General features: G+C 38.5%; 1 protein-coding gene across 1 annotated transcript in view; it reads right to left on the bottom strand.

Annotated features, from left to right (window-relative positions):
* Positions 1-1,363: 1,363 nt before the first annotated feature.
* LOC143040697 (protein Wnt-4-like) overlaps positions 1,364-18,336 on the bottom strand; it is a 333,549-nt gene continuing 316,576 nt past the window's right edge. The window contains exons 5-7 of the mRNA XM_076212018.1: positions 11,225-11,323; positions 7,503-7,709; positions 1,364-5,294 (exon numbers count right to left, since the gene is read on the bottom strand). Coding sequence (XP_076068133.1) covers positions 5,133-5,294; positions 7,503-7,709; positions 11,225-11,323 — 468 coding nt within the window. The 3' untranslated portion in view covers positions 1,364-5,132. The remainder of the gene's footprint in view (positions 5,295-7,502; positions 7,710-11,224; positions 11,324-18,336) is intronic.

Below are 18,336 nucleotides of genomic sequence, written 5' to 3'. Positions count from 1 at the left end.
TGTGTTTTGCTTTACTGAGTCTGACCTGAACAGTGGGTTGGGTACAGGGATGACCCTTCATCCACATAGAGGTAAGATGGGACGGACAATAAATGGGTTTCTGGATGGGTGTGGGATGGATATAGGGTGTGTGTGTCTTTGACTTAGCCAACCCCCTTGTGAAGGGGAACGTGCCTCCTGATATATGTATTCATCCTAACTCCTTGTGAATAGAGGATAATCCATGTTCCCTAGTCATTGCTTGGATCAGAGGTAATGCAACAAGAACCCCACCCCCTCTAAAAATATATATATATATATACATATATATATATATATATATATATATATATATATATATATATATATATATATATATATATATATATATATATTTATATATACCTCCTTCTTGGCCTGGCTTCATGAACAAAGATCTGTGAAGGCAGTTGTCCACATTAGTTGCAAGCTCACTGATGGCCGACAAGCCCAATACAGGACAGGCAGGTAGACGGTGCATCTCCATCCCACATGGTCAGTGGCCAGAGTGGTTCAGTGACTGGGGTCGATGTGGCATAGTTGGGGAGAGGATTTGAGGCTATCTTTGAACCTCTTCAGAGGCGCTCTTCTTTTGCGATGTCCAGAAGACAGCTCGTCATACAGAATGATCTTAGGTAGGCGGTGGTCCTCCATTCTGGAAACGTGTCCTGTCCATTGTAGCTGGATCTTCAACAATGTGGACTTGATGCTGGGGACCTCATCTTTCTTAAGGACCTCGACATTGGTGATGAAGTCACTCCAGTAGATGCAAAGAATAGAACAGAACCATCATTGATGGAAGTGCTCAAGGAGATGCAGGTGGTGTCTATAAGTAACCCATGACTCAGAGCCACAACAGCACAACAGCCATGACTCAGAGCCACAACAGCACAACAGCTTTGTAGACACTGATTTTTGTGCCTTTCCTCTGGTGCTTATTGGTCCAAACTTGCTTGTACAGTCTGCCAAAGGCACTGTTTATTTTAGCCTGTCTGCTGTCAATTTCTTTGTCCAGCTTTGTATCTGAGGAAATGGTGCAACCTAGGTAAGTGAACTAGTGGGTTGTTTCCAGTACCGTTTCCTCTATCTAGATGTGGGGAGGATGATACTCTTCATTGGGTGCATACTAGTGAAACAGCTCAATTTTTTCAGACTAACTTCAAGTCTGAAAAGCTGTGAGGGCCTTGCAAAGCAAGATGTGATGTGTTGCATGGATCTCTCCAAATGGGCAGTGAGAGCATAATCATATATATATATATATATATATATATATATATATATATATATATATATATATATATATATATATATATATATATATATATATATATATATATATATATATGATATGATATACATATGTACCTTACCTTACCAAAGTGACTGTTATGTGATGGTGTCAATCATAGAGCACCAACTTCCCCTGTCTTCTGCCAGCCTCACCATCTGTCCACCCTCCTCCACATAGTTTATATGGCTGTTCATGAATTTTATCCTCTGCCTCTGCCTCCCTCTTGCTCTCCTCCTTCCAATCTTCCAAGTAAACAATCTCTCACTATTTCTCCACCTCTTAGGATGTGCTCCAGATATTATAGCTGTCTCCTCCTTATATCCTTTATCAGGCTCCTTTCCAATCCTGCTCTCCTCAATACCTCCTCATTTGTAACTCTGGCAGTCCAGGGGATTCTGAGCATTCTTCTGGAAAACCACATTTCTGTGGCTTCCAACTTTATTTTGTTGTTTTCTTTGTACATATGCAGAAAATATAACAGTTACAGCCTTGAGTTTCTCTGACTGAAGACTTGCAGCCCCACAGTAGCTAACAATGGTCTTCAGACCTTCCCACAGATCACTTGTGACAGAAATTTTGAATTGTTGTCTGTGTTGTATTTATCCACTGGGTAATTGTTTAACTAATTGTTGCATACAGGAAAGGACTTGTGATATTTCAGCTCTTTTGTTTTCCACCTATCATACCTGGCTATGAATTTGATTGTGGATTTAGCTTGAGCTATATAAACTTCTAAGCTGTTCCAACAGTTACAATATTTGTATGTGATCCAGGTTTGGGACGTCACAATGGCAGGATTGGTTATTTATGGAAAAGTGTAATTCTTCATATAATTTATTTTGTCTTTTTTATATTTGTTCCCATGACCTTACAACTCTCTCCTGTCCCAGACTATGAGATCTTCTATATCATTTTTATCCATTCCTTTTAATATCCTGACCACTACTATCCAGTCACCTCTTTCTCTTCTTTCTTTCAATGGTAGGAAGTCCAGTTCTAGTAGTCTTTCCCTCCTCTGTATTCTCTCAGTTTTGTTTATATCCTTCACCTCATGCAGAGATCACATCACCACTGTATATTCTAATATTGGGCAGTTCATACATTCTGTGATTTCTTTTCATCATCTTGTCCATGTAGTAAGATGCCATTTTTAAGTTAGCCAATACTCTATATGTTTGACCTTACTAATATGGGTCTCTTTCCATATCACCAGCTGATAGGTGGAGTATGGGAACAATTGCCAGTTGTCAGCTCTCCATGTGTGAAAAGTACTGGGACAAAATTAGAGTTTATAGTAATCTTGAGCTTAGTCCAGAGACAAAAGTGCCAGCCCCATTGAAATAGATGGAAATAAAAGTGTTGATAGATTATGAAGATGGGCAGTGGGGAGCTGGTTCTCTCTTATGTCCATCTTACAGGACTACCACTAGCAAGTACCTATTGTTGGTCAATGTACAAATCAAGTGAAATGTACATTTCAAGTGTACTATGTAATATAATAAAGATACTGAAAACATAAGAGGACAGTAATGATAAGAGTATCAAAAGAAAATAATAATTTCAGTGTAAACTTTGGATGATAATTACTACATTCTTAATCTTTTGAATGTTTTATGATAGAAACTGATAATAATAAAATTCTTATAATTACAGTGAGAATACTGACTGAGGTTAAGAGGTATGCTCCCATGGTGGCCTCTCATTGGCTGACCCAGAAGGTTCCTCTATATAAGAAATGTATTATTTAGTCAGGCAGACTTGTAAGACAAATCCACCTATATCCAGTGCCCAGTACAGGGAAAGATGGCCTGAAGTTGTGTCTTAACCTATACCATTTTAATGAGTAGGGATAAATCTGTATAACCTGACTATTCAATTCCAAATATATGATTTAATGTAAATACCCTTTTGGTTCTAGACACCTCATACAAATCTCCCATGTTGTCAGTGTCAAGTTTTTACTTCACAAATGATCTACATACACGATGAAAATTGATGCCCACTTTGATATTGTCAGAAACAAGGACCTGCATTGATTGTGGCTAACTGCCTGCTCAAAGAAGATCCATACCTTTCCTTGCAGTACAACTTTGGTTGTTTTCCCACAATCTGACTCATCTTTTACAAATTTACAGAGCATAGTGTGGGGTTGTACAATTATCAACTCTTGCACTCACACTGCAATAGGTAGGCCACACTGCAAGGCCCTGCAAACCCTATTCTTCTAACATTACATTGTGAAGAAGGGCAGCATCACCACACCAGCTTGCTTCTGTTTGCAAAACACCATGGACACCTTCTGGTTCTCTTCCAGCTGCAACACATCAAGCAAGGCTAGGTAATATCATTAGCTCTCTGCTTGTGGTACGTCGGGCAGGGCAACAAAGCCAGACCAATTCTTTACTCACAATAGGCCATACAGCAGTGCAGCATGACCCTACCTATATTTTGCAGATCAAATTACATAAATCTGGGCAACATAATTCTTGAAATACATCAGAGATTGTCAGATGTAAGAAAGATTGGGTCACAAACTGAGTGCTGACAAGCTCAGCTCAAACTTTTACACTTAGAAGTAACCACTCAACTCACTGCCTCTGGCCACATGTCATCACACTTGTGTCACATTATCTTCTCAGTAAAACATTGATACTGAGGCACTGACTAAAGTCTTGCAATGCAAAGAGACAGGAATGGCACACTATAACTTTATGAAAAAATCTGTATTCTGGACTACTTCATAAAACTACCCCTCACAACTCACAACTGGTCTCCACAAAAGGATATTACTCCTAAAATGAAAGCTTTCTTTGCTATGGCCACACATCTCAATCCGAGCAGCAAAGCGTCAGGTACAATCCACAAAACAAGGTGTTTATCAACACTTCAGGTACACACAACCGTCAATATGAGTGCGGCCTCTTCTAAACTTCTTTCCATGTCATCTATCAACAGCATCTTTAATTGAAATGGCAAAATCTAACCAATTTTCTTTATTCACTCGCGGATATTTCCATACACATTTTTATTCATACATGTGCCTTTTTGTTTCTAAAACTAATAAATCTCTTTCATGTACATATCACTGAGCTTAAAATCCAACCCAGAATTTTTTTAAACCACTTCCTCATGGCATTTCAGTGAGTAAATGGTTTATTTGAATTTTCAGACTCCTGCACATTTCTATTTATATATATATAATTTTTATCAATTTGTCATTTCTTTCTGACATGATCTTTTCTTATACACACTTTCCCTTTGATTTCAATGTCAGGCTCTTATTTTTCTTTGATATGCAGCATGTAAACATCTGTCTGTTAATATTTAGTTTCAACAGGAGATTTTGTTCCATGGCTTCAACACCTTGAAATGGAGAATTCTTTCAGGAGTCCCTTGATGCCATTTCATCATGTCATTTCCTTCAACATATCAGCTTAGTCACTGAAGAATGTTTGATTTTTGCATGAAATGCAAAATGCTGTCATGTGTTTCTGTGCTTCGACTGGAATGAGACCTTAATGTCTAAGGATTGGCCATACCACATTTTATACTATGTAAGTGATACAAAATAAATTTCCTAAAGGATTATGTTTTATTTTATTCACATTTCAGTTTTGCACTGGCATACAATGTATTGTCCAATTGCTGCTATTGATTTGACCACCAGATCCAACACTCGATCACATTTCCAGCATTAGACTGGCATTGTAGCTGCCATCATCTTCATGCACTTTCTCTGTATTACTATTTTTGTGAATAAATAAAATGCAACTCTGGGTTATATGAAGTCATCAAGTGGTGCTCTGTTGTCATCCATTTGATGTTACTTGCAAGTGTGCACTTCCACATCCCGGACACATGTGCGACACTGGACATAACAACACCAGTGGAACTTGCAGGAACATCTCTCGATGACACGCTCCCTGTGTGTTGTGTAGCCTCGATTGCAACACAATAAGTCACATCCATCAATTGCGCGTGAAGTCTGGAAAAGGAGAGAGACTGTTATTAAAGATAAAAAAGGGGAAAGACATTAGAAAAAACAATTTGATAATGCAAAAGTGAATGTCTGTAAACTTTTTGGGTCTTTCATAGAATGAATATTTATTTTCTCTTTACAAGAAACTACAAACCACGCATCTAAAGATTTCACCAAGCAATACGTATGAAAAGATCTTACAGTATACCTAGGTCAAAGAATATCTTACTTGCTTATTGAGTAAATGGAATGGGATTGAATGGTCCATTGAAAAAAAATTCAGGAACTGAACAAAAACAACTGACTGCAATGTTGACCCACAACTGTACAACTGTGACACAGGCTGAGTAAAGATGGTGAAGAAATATGTATGTATATATATAATATATATATATATATAAAGTACAAGAGCAAGCCACAAAACTGATTCCAAATATAAAGAATATAAATGAAATATAAAACATATGAATCTGTTTTCCCTAAAAAAGTGTAGACTTAGAGGTGACTTGATACTGGTCTTTAAGATTCTAAAGGGAATTGATAACATCAAAAGTGAAATTTTTTTCACACTGAATGAGAATCAAACAAGAAACAATGGTCTCAAACTGTCAGGGAATAGATTTAATTTGGAAGTGGGTAGAGACAACTTTGCCAACCATGTAGTTAATGAATGGAATAAACTTCCTGCAGAGGCAGTGCAATATAGTTCAGTTTGAAGCTTTAAGAATCATTTGGATAAGCACCTGAGCAAGATGCTGTAATGACTGTCATTTATTTTATATTATTTGTTTATTTGTGTTATCATTTGTCTGTTAATTATCATTATTTGCTTGATTCTCATTTATTATTAGTTATATGTGAATTTATCATTATTTACTATTCACCTGTTTATTATTTAACTATACCTATACATTTATTTCATTATTTCCTTTATTATAGTTTTTATTTATTCATTTATTTATTTATTTATCATTATTTTTTCGCGTCTGAACTTGATATGGACCAAAACGTCTCCTGTCGGCATGCTCCGCCTTTGTAATCATATATATAATATATATATATATATATATATATATATATATATATATATAATATATATATATATATATATATATATATATATATATATGCATATTTTCCGGGACCGGCACATAAGACGCAGGATTTTAAAGGAATACAAAGATCACCCTGCGTCTAATGCGACCAAATTACAGAATGGCCGGTAATGTATGGGAGGGTCTGGGGTGGTCCGTGTTGGGCATTAGTCCACCGAGTACAAAAACTGTGTTATTACCATATATTTCGGCGTGTAGATGGCATTTGAATAATAAAAGAGGGGGCGGGGAGAGTCGTCCTATATAGGCCAGATGCAAAAACTGTGACCTAACTGTCCCTCAAAAATACGACACGCGGGGCACGTATGTAAACAAATAGATAAATGAACTCTAATCACAACAGATGATAGTCTACTTATGGTATTTATCATATGCATGATATGATGCCAATAATTAAAATTATTCACAAGCATTATTTTATTGATAAAACTAGTAATTATTCAGAATACGACACGAGCGCCATCCTTTAAGATTCTAAAGGGAATTGACATCAAGTGTGACAATTTTTTCACACTGAATGAAAATCAGACAAGAAATAATGGTCTCAAACTGTCAGGAAATAGATTTAATTTGGAAGTGGGTAGAAACAACTTCGCCAACTGTGTAGTTAGTGAATGGAATAAACTTCCTGTAGAGGCAGTTCAATGTAGTTCAGTTCGAAGCTTTAAGATTCATTTAGATAAACACATAAGCATGGTGCTGTAATGCCTGTCATTTGTTTTATATTATTTTTTTTTTATTTGTCTGTTTATTACTTATTTGATTACTATTGTTATTTATTCGTCCATTTATTATTACTTACTATTTACCTGTTTGTTTATTATTCATATTACCTATTTATTTGTTTTATATTGTTTATTATTATTTATTTGTATTTTATTATTTTTATTAATTTATTTATTCATGTATCATTATTTAATTTTTTCACATCCGAGCTAGTTATGGACCAAAAAGTCTCCTGTTGGTATGCTCCTCCTCTGTAATATTTTGCAATAAATAATCGTGTCGATGGACGAAAGTCAACGACTTTTCACTAGTGTAAAGGCGAACTGACTCAAAGTAAGGACATCCATTATCTCAGGTTTACACAAATAATCACCTTATTACATCTGCGTCCCTCGGTACCTAGAGAGCCTTCGTTTATGTCGTAATCGCAGTACTCTGGGGACTGCTGGACGTAGACCAGATCGGTGTCCGTGTGGGGTTTGAAGTGAACCTTGTGAGGTACCAACTGCGGACGTCCATTCACCGTTCTCACTTCGATCTCCGTCGCGCCGTCGAACTTCTCTTTCAGGATCTCGCCGATCTGTGGCAACGGGGAAAAGGGTGTTAATTGCCTACCAAAATATCATTTACCTGTCACTAATAACTGTGCTTAATGTCTGATGTTCACGAATAAAAATATTTCTAAGAAAATAAGAGAAAATTCACGAGGAGAGATACTGATGAACGTGAAATATACACAAATGGGCCCTAGGTTGTTTTCGCGTCAAAGACGACTTTCCAAGCCAGTTTATTGTTACTGGAACCACTCCAACACAATACAAGTCTAGACTTAAGCACGTGCATACAAGCTGTATATGTAGACTACATTTATGACCCATTGAGCACACTTACATTTTGAGTTACTTGGGGGGTGCGCGCGCACACACAGACACACACACACACACACACACAATCGCCGGATTGACGGCGAAGATTGAAGCTCCGGAAAAAAAAATCGTGGAGTACCTGTGTTGTATTAGTAGGGAAGGGGAAATCTCGTTGTGTAGTGGGCAGGTGAAGAAAAAAGAGATGGGAAGGAATTATTGAGGAAAATGGAAGAAAATGAGGAAGGGGAGGAACGGGCCCTGGACGTCAGAAGGGGTGTAAACAAAAGCTGGGCAGACAAAACAGCTGAAGTCGAACAAGTCAGTAAAGGGATTAAAAGTAGAAACATAGATAAGAGCAGCTCAATAGAAAATAGAGATAGTCATTTCTATGGATTTAATGAAGGAGATGACAACCTCCCCCGATTAGCAAGTCTATAGGAAAAATTAACAAAAATTAACAATTCATGGGAGGTTAGGTTTAGCTAACTCGCACTAACTACACAAAGAGTTGATAAGTTGGAAGAACTAAAGAATGAGAATCAAAACCTAAATAAACAGAAGAATTAAAAAGACAGTTAAAAGAAGTAAAGGATGAGAATGAGTAATTAAAGAATAATAATAAAGAGAATAAAGAGTCCACAGCAAAAGAGGTAAGTGGTCGGAAAAAAGTTCAGGAAGATAACAAAATTTAATTTAGAGATATAGTGAAGCAACAGATGAAGGAACACACTAAGGACACAGTGATTAAATTGTTGAGAGAGGAGAATATAGTAAGAGACTTAGCAGATAAAAAGAAATGTATAGTTATATCAGGAATAGAAGAGAAGCATAATTCAAATAGGACTACAAGAGTAAGAGATGGGAAAGGAAAAGTAAACAAGGTATTAAAAATATTTCAGGAAGATGAACAGGAAATAGGGAAAGAAACTGAAGAAATATATAGACTAGGGAAATACAGTATAGACAAGACCAGACCAATTAAGTTTAAATTCAGATCACAAACGACAGCAGAGAATGTCTTATCAAAAACAGGGAAACTAGCAGAAAGTGATCAGTACAAACAGGTATGGATAAAAAGAGAGATGAATAAAGAGGAAAGAGAGAAAAAAATCGAAGCTAGGCGAAAAGGCGAGAACAGAACAGAGTCAAATATAAATTCTATTGGGGAGTAGTGGATATGAAAGTGAGGAAATAGTTCATGGGAGAGAAAAACAAAAGGGAAACAGAAAACAGAATGGAGGTAACAGAAAATTAAGTGTTCTTCACAAATATAGATGGATTAATAACAGACTTGAATGAACTGAATGAATTATCCGAAGGAAAAAGAATCTTACACAATGGGAATTGTGGAGACAAAATTGAAAGATCCATTACCAGCCAACAGTGTAGGACATGGTGTATATAATTATTGAATTAGAAACAGAGAAGTAACAATGTGGTGAAGTTATATTCCTGACTAAGAAGGATATAAATGTGAGGAATATTACATATGGAAAGAATAGAGTGGAGATGATTATGATGGAGATAGAGGACAGGGACAAGAAGAGCAGGAATTTTGTGGTAAATTATGGCCTCCGAAGACGGCTTCGTGGGAAAAGAGAGAACACAAGAATATGTTAGAAGACACAAGGATAACACTAAATAAGATAATGGAAGATGGAGGAAGAATAATTATAATGGGTGACTTTAATTGTAAAGAAATCTGCTGGGAAGAGATGTCAGTGAAGGGTGGAGACGACCGATGGGGAAATGTACTACTTGATATGACTATAGAACATGCAATGACACAATGAATACAAGAGAATACTAGGTATAGAAATGAGGAAGAACCATCGAAACTAGACCTAATAATAACATCAGAACCCGAAATAATGGACAAGATTAAATAGAAGACACCACTAAGTAAAAGTGACCACATATTAGTTGAACTGGAACTAAATGAAGAAAAATACATGAGAAAAAAAACGAACAATATAGAAAGGGAAGATTGATGTATGGAAAAAAAAATTGATAAAATTATTATTATTTTTTTTTTTTCAAAAAGCAGACTGGGAAAGGATATACAAGGAGGAAACAACAGTAGAAGAGAAATGGAATATTTTGACAACAACTTATAAGGAAGGGGTGGAAAAGTATGTTCCAAGACAAAAACAGTAAAAAGGATATGTAGAATGTTGGTACAACAAAAGATGTAGCGAGTTAAAAGACAAAAGGGATAAAGCTTGGATAAAAAGGAGGAAAGACAAAAAACCCGAAAAATGGAATATATATACTGGTTAAAGAAATTAATATGTATAAGTGTGCAGCATATCCAATGACATTACATGTATTTTTGTTGAGAAAACAAAATAGTTCGTCATTGTGATTTTACGGCGGAAAAGAATATTTGGAGGTGGGTGATATCGCCGATTAATCGGAGGTTGGAGGAACAATAGACCAGTGTGATAACCCCTTTAGGTAGATGCCACAGTCCGTCTGTCTTGATTCCTCAGCTTCCAGCTCAGGGACTCCCCTGGATGTCTCGAAGTTCAAGGGGATTTTAGGGTCCCGTTTACCCTGAGACAGCTTAGTTTACTCCTGTTCACACTAGTGGTTTGAACCGCGCGGAAACCGCGGCGGTACCGCATAGTCAAGGAAAAACTGCGCGGTTATGTGTGAACGCTTCCATTGACTTACATTGTAATTGAACCACTGCGGTTCAAACAGTGGCGGTTGAAACCACTAGTATGGGTTGTCTGAGGGTAAACGGTCAATGATCACAGACATGGCCATCTGGAGGGGGGGGGGGTTTGCCCATCCTAGAAATCCAGGGTGTGTTTGAATCTTTCCCAGTCGTTACGTATAATTTCGTTAAATTTTCAAGCTATAGGATGTCATTGTATGATTGATGATAGTTTTGATGTAACTTATGTCAATTTATTATTATTTACTATTTACCTGTTTATTATTTAACTTTACCTATTTATCTATTTATTTTATTTAATTACTATATTATTACAATTTCTATTTATTTATCATAATTATAATTTTTTCGCATCCGACCTAGTTATGGACCAAAAGGTCTCCTGTCGGCATGCTCCTCCTTTGTAATCCTTTGTAATATGTGGCCAATTTGAAGTGTGTATCTTGATATAACCCTATACCATTAACCATATATGTATAATAATCCTCAAATTTGCCCCAACAACAACAACAAAAATCCTGCGCACGGCTTTGCTCACAGACTTACCTCCCTGAAGGTGGGCATGGCCTTCCAGCAGGTCTTGAGTTCGCAGGACCCCGAGACGCCGTGGCACTTGCATTCGACCCTCATGTTCCGCTCGATCAGCTGAAAGAAATTGGAATATTTTAATTCCAGTTTTCGACACCAGGTGGTGAGTCGGTACCGCATAGTCAAGGGAAAACTGCGCGGTTATGTGTGGACGCTTCCCTTGACTTAAATTGTAATTGAACCACTGCGGTTCAAACAGCTGAAAGAAATATTAATTCTACAGAATTCTTGGCATAAGAATTCTGTAATATATGGTCAAGAAAGCTCCGCGGTATTTCAGCACACTGCAAACAAAGATCATCGCATACATTGGGATGCTGCTGAAATAATTTATAAATCAAAATGTAGTTTCAGAAGGAAAATAATCGAGTCTTCCTTGATTAAATATTTCCCTAATTCTAATATTTCAAACGGTCAATGGTCACCTGACTGCATTGCCACCTCAGCTGTCAACTACTACCTTATTTACTCCAAGGGGATAAAATCCCACAAGACCCACGGAGCGTCGGTCACGTAACCTGAGCTCTTTCCTTGTTCCTTTTTCTCACCTCACATTTTTATATATACAGAACTTTCGACATTTGTGTCTTCTTTTCCGACGGTGGGATAAAAAGTCAAATATATACATGTGTATATATATAAGAGGCCTACGCCTTTCACGATCCTTGCTTAACTCGAAACTGGTAAAACTAGCGGGGATGCTCCTCTGTTTCTGGACGCCTCGTATGTCGCGGTGCTGAAGAGGCTCATTATCGACCTTGATCATAAGAAGCCATGCAGAGGGAACGGTCGAAGGTTAGAAACAAAAAACGCGTAAATAGAATATTTGCGGGAACATATCCAGGAAAACCAGAGGGGAAAAGCACACTCGAAATGCAATGTTCACCTTGGTCTTTGGATCACGTGTTGGACTCGTGATCGACAGGGGAAGAAGCAGAAGAAGCAAAAGAAGAAGTAGAAGAACGAGAAGAAAAAGAAGAAATAAAAGAAGAACAAGAAGAGGAAGAAGCAAAAGAAGAAGTACAAGAAGAAGAAGAACCAAAAGAAGAAGAAAAAGAAGAAGAAGAAGAAGAAGAAGAAGAAGAAGAAGAAGAAGAAGAAGAAGAAGAAGGGGAAAAGAAAAAAATAAAAGCAGAAGAGAGGAAGAAGAAAGAAGAAGAATAAAGTTAACTCCTTCAGTGCAGTGAGGTTCACCTACGATAACTTTGGGACTAAAATCAGGGGGATTCTATTCAGTTCAGGGTCTGGTCTTGGGGCAAAGAGGGTGTCTCGACTTCCTTAGGTCCTCATGTGACCCCAGAAGTCACTTCCCGCATGAATAAAATCGTCCGGTCTCTGGGCCTGAAAGAATATTAGGGTCCGTCACCGTATTGAGGGTATTAAAACGTTGACGACCCTTTCCTCTCTTCCCGCTTGCTCGGGACAAGAGGAGTGCCCATCCTCGCCATCTCCTGCCGAAGGTCATGGCGAGGTGAGGAGGTCGAGGAGCTTCAAAGGGTCGCCGCGCGCAGCCACCAGCGAGGTTGGAGATGATGATTTTTTTTTCTAATGATACTACCACCATATCTAATACCATGACGACGACAACGACCCCCACCACTACCACCACCTCTACCACGACACCTACCACCAACTAAATGATAGCAGTAGTGTTAGTTCATCTTCTATTGCCTAGTTGCCTTACTTTCTCTCTGTAGCTTAGTATAGTAAACACAAACAGCCTCGTTAGGGCCAGAAGGTCTGCTGTTCTTTGTTCTTCCTTTGTGCTTCTTTGTGTTCCAATATTGTTACAATAACTAGGATGACTAATAAATGAATGACCACTGTGCTGGGAATAACTACCACAATAAATGTTATAAATGACAACTTTAATAGACAATACCACTTGACAACACAATGATAAGGCAATTAATACGGACAGCAACCAGTGATGAATAAGACCTACAATGGAATCAATGTCACATACAAAAAGTGTGTTAAGTATCTGGGAGTGGAATTTGACCAAAACATGAGTTATGCCACAACGGCAAAAAAGGTAATTATTAAGGTTAGTGCCAGAGTACAGCTGTTGTACAGAATCTCCAGTTTTCTAGACGTTAAATCCACCAAACTACTGGCCTCTGTACTAGTGCAGTGTCATTTTGATTACGGTTGTTGTTCGTGGTACCCAAGTCTACCTCAACACCTAAAACACAAACTACAAATCTGCTAAAACAAACTTATCAAGGTAGTTTTCAAATTAAATCCTGGAACACATCTTGATGTATCCAATTTTAGTCGTCCTAATTGGTTTACAGCGGAAAACAGAGTGAACTTTTTAACTACCTGTCATATACACAATATTGTACATGGTCAGGCACCTAAATACCTCAAACAAAATGTAGTCCATGTTCGGTTAGTACACTCTCACAACACGATCTAGTGGAACTTCTGTTATATTACCTCGTTTTAGTTCTTTTTTGGGGCCAAACATTCTTTCAAGCTTACAACTTCACTTTTATGGAACGAGCTTGAGGGTTCAATCCAAAAAAAAAAAAAATTACATGTCATTCGAAGTATCTTGTAGTAATTTTTTATGGTTACTTGTCTAGTAGTCATGGCAATTATATTTGTGCTTAGAATTTTTTATATTTTTCAACGTAGTTAATATTGGTGTAAAACTACTACATGCATTACAGTATTATTTCATATTTGTATTTTTTGTATACTTTTGTTATCTTATTTCTTAAGGGACTTCAATGGAAATAAGCCCCTTACTGGGCTTTTTTGAGTTATCCCTAGTATATTATCATATTCTTACCTGTGACTCAGTCTATATTCCTTACATTTGTTGATCAATTCATCTGTACTGATTATTGGCTTGATTTTTTTTTTATGTAAAATGTATACTAAAATAAAATTATCTATCTATCTATCTATAAGATCTTTGAGATATGTCCGAGTTAATTATTTTTTTTTTCTTACAAATTAAAACGCGTAAAAAAAAACTTCACGATGGTGGATGCGTGTTTAAGAGGTCATGATGATATGATGTGGGACGTGACTTGGGGTGCACGTGATATTTTGTTGTGTTTGTTTGTCTTAACATCTTAACTTTACAAGAACGATCTTTATTACATCGTTACATTTGTTTAGGGATTTTGATTTGTTTAATGCCAGGTTGTCTTAGCTTGGAAGAAGCCTCTCCGATACAAGCGCACACACACACACACACACACACACACACACACACACACACACACACACACACACACACACACACACACACACACACACACACACACAAATAGTATGAACACATGCATACACGTGTGGACTAAGTTCATTCACATCACCAAACGATCATATTTATATATTTTTTATCTGTAAATAAAAATCGGCTTAACACACCACTGTGTGAAAACATTAAAAACGTTAAAAAATTTAGTTCCCACATATCCAAGACACGGAAACGCGTGTGCGCGTGCACACACACACAAACACACACACACACACACACGCACACACACACACACGCACACACATACACGTACGCACACAGACACACACAAAAATTAAGACAATATACATATTCGACGAGGAGGAAAGTGGAAGATAGACTTCCTGAAGGCGAGGAAAACAAGAACACTTATTCCAGATGAAGTAATCGGTCTAAAGACGGAAGGTAGATAAGTGATAGACTTCGGTAGGGACTGATACTGATCTTGACACATACAAATGACCTGATCGACGCGATACACTGCTATATGAATAATGTTAGCTGATACTGCCGAAAGTCGAGGAAAACCTGCAATTAAGACTTAGAGACATTATATGAAATGGGAGACTTCAATGCTCGCAAGAGGATTGGGATACATATGTAAACAAAGGGGAAGTGAGAAACCTTCTACTTCTACTGGCTTGGAGGAAAGGGCCTTGTGATTATCAAGAAGATAAAAAGGATTATGGAATAGCAATCACCAGGAACCTCCACCACAATGGCTACATTACAATGTGGCAAAGTCTGTGTGTAAAGTCTGTACTTTCCTTTCACTACATTAGCTTATTGGGAAAATGTCAGTAACTCGGTGGATGTGGCCTAACCAGGAATATACAGTAGTCAGGAAAGCGCACACACACACACACACACACACACACACACACACACACACACACACACACACACACACACACACACACACACACACACACACAACGCTTAGAGGGTGATATAGCCCAATTTCGAATTATACAAGAATTTAGATCTAAATACAATTGGAAATCAAGATGTAGATTAAGTTGGAACTGTATACGAATTTTAAGCTAGGCATGACAAAATTGGACGGGACAAGTGTTGCCCCTTTCATGTACAGCATACTACAATTAAATAAACACATACACACACACACACACACACACACACACACACACACACACACACACACACACACACACACACACACGCACACACAGGAATCTGTCACATCTTGAAGACGTGTCCACTTTAAACTTTGTTCAAGCGTCAATTGGGCTGAGTTGAACACTTACCTATCTCCAACCTTTACATCTCTCCCGAAGTCCATTTCATTCCCTTTACAGCCCAAGGAGCTCCTCAAGGTTAAGTAAAACAGTCTGGCATTAAATAGAATAAACTATCTAAAGCCTTCTTGGTTCTTCAGATACTCGAAGTGTGAGCTACCCGCTCTTCGCCAACGGGCAAGACAGCCTTCCGAAGCGGCGCGGTAGTCAGCGGCCCAGCCTGCATACGCGGTGGCTGGGATTTACATAGAGGAAGCAGCACCTAGTATTAGCATAATGGGAGATTAATGTGTACGTTGTTGGTGGTGCATGCGCACCTTCTCCCCGCAAGTATGTAAATTGACTCGACCGATAACTGAGCGTCTTTTTTTTCTATATGGAGTCTTAACAGGGAAACGTTGTGGGTTTAAGCACAATATTTGATGGAGAGATACTTGACATGACGCAGGGTCTGCATGAAGATGAAGGATGAAGGAAGAAACAAATAAACAGGACTGTCAATGGAGATGGAGATGAGATGGAGAAAGTGATGAAGATGGAGATAAAGAAGACAGATGAAAATGGAGATGGAGACATAGAGATGGAGATGGTGTTGGAGGTGAAGGTAGAGATGGAGAAAATGGAGGAGCTGGAAACGGAGATGATGAGGATGGAGATAGAGAAAAATGGAGATGGAAGAGGAAGTGCCCTTGGTGGAGACTGCGAAGTTGGTGAGGGCTGTTGGTGATTACTTCGACAGTAGAAACGAATCGAGAGCAACAAGGGTACAGTGCAAGCGACCATCTTGACCATTTCAACGCGGTGACCTCACTTGACCTGACCTCACCTGACCAGATTTTTGGAGATCACTTTGTGATCCAGCTGATCCAGAGGATGTTTCCTCAGACGAAGAAAAACAAAAAAGAAAAAAAAAGTCTGGCGTTGGAAGAAGAGGAGGAATAAGGATGAGGAGGAAGAGCAGGAGTAGGAGGAAGGAGGAAGAGTAGGAGAAAAAAGAGGCAGAGGAGAAAGGAGAAAGAGCCAAACAGAAGAAGAGCAAAAGATAAGAGAAAGAAAAAGAGGAAAAAGAATATAAGAGAAAAGAAGAGGAAGAATAATAGAGGAAGAAAAAGAAGAAGAAGAAAAAGGAGGAGGAGAAGACGAAGAAAAAGAAGATAAGAAAGATGAAAAGAAAAAGAATAAGAAAAAGAAGAAAAAGAAAAGAAAGAGAAAAGAAGAATAGGAAGAAAAAGGAGAAAATAAGAAGAAAGAGAAAAGAAGAAGAAGAAGAAGAAGAAGAAGAAGAAGAAGAAGAAGGAAAAGAAAGGAAGAAGAAAGAAAAGAAGAAGAAGAAGAAGAAAGAAAGAAAAGAAAAGAAGAAGACAGAAAAGAAAAGAAGAATGAGGATGAGAAGAGGAAGAAGAGGAAGAAGAAGAAGAATAAGAAGAAGACTGTCGACGAAGCATACAGATGAAAGGCATTACCAAAAGCGTCACAAATACGCAAATCTCACTTGTGGACGAGAGGGGGGAAAGGGGAGGAGGGAGAGGAGGAGGGGGAAGGGGAGGAGGGAGAGGGAAGGGGGGGAACAAGTGGCCTTTCATTACTCTACCACTTAAGTACCAACACAGTACATACCAAATTTCCAGACTACGTACCTACCTACCGCTCCTGGTATTACCGGGACGGGGGGAGGGGTAGGGGGGAGGGGGGAGGGGGGCCTGACACTCTCTGGTGATAAAAATGGTGGTTATAATTGTGCCTCAGCCAGAACTGGTGTTGTTGGGTCTCTTGTATGGTGCAATTAGTCAAGCCTGTTGATGACGTAAGTGTATTTAATTGGAGCTAATGTTCGCTGTTGGTGTTCGGTACTCTTTTCACGACCTCCAACTTCGCATTCCGACAGTCAGGTGTCAAAACCCGTTTCCATGTACTTGACAGTTGCCTGGATATGAAACATACCACACACACGCACAAGTGTACTTGGGGATGTGCGCGCGCATACAAATGATCGCATACACGCACGCGTGCGCATGCGTGAGCGCGTGCACACACGCACACAAACACACACACACGCACACACACACACACACACACACACACACACACACACACACACACACACACACACACACACACACATGGCGCAGTGGTAGTGATAGCGGGTGTAAGGTCACAGGATTATCCATAGATCGGTCATATATGAGCTCTGAGCTCTCTTCCGGGAGGGTAATAGCTGTCGATCACGAGTCCAACATGTGATCCAAAGACCATAGTGAATCACACACACACACACACACACACACACACACACACACACACACACACACACACACACACACACACACACACACACACACACACACACACACACAGCCTCTTGTTCACATTCTTTCCCTTAACATTTCACACATACATATATGTATATATATATATATATATATATATATATATATATATATATACGTGTGTGCATGATATATAGTCATAACACGCACAGCTTATTCCCCAGACAGAAAATATATGTATGCAGGAACGTGCTGAAGTGGGCATTTACTCAGTTCATACCATGA

This window comes from Oratosquilla oratoria, chromosome 29 (genome assembly GCF_046742065.1).
Source record: "Oratosquilla oratoria isolate Oo_2021 chromosome 29, ASM4674206v1, whole genome shotgun sequence".
In the NCBI taxonomy this organism is placed as follows: domain Eukaryota; kingdom Metazoa; phylum Arthropoda; class Malacostraca; order Stomatopoda; family Squillidae; genus Oratosquilla; species Oratosquilla oratoria.
Note: the sequence above shows the minus strand (reverse complement) of the source record. Positions and strands in the feature narration are given on the sequence as shown.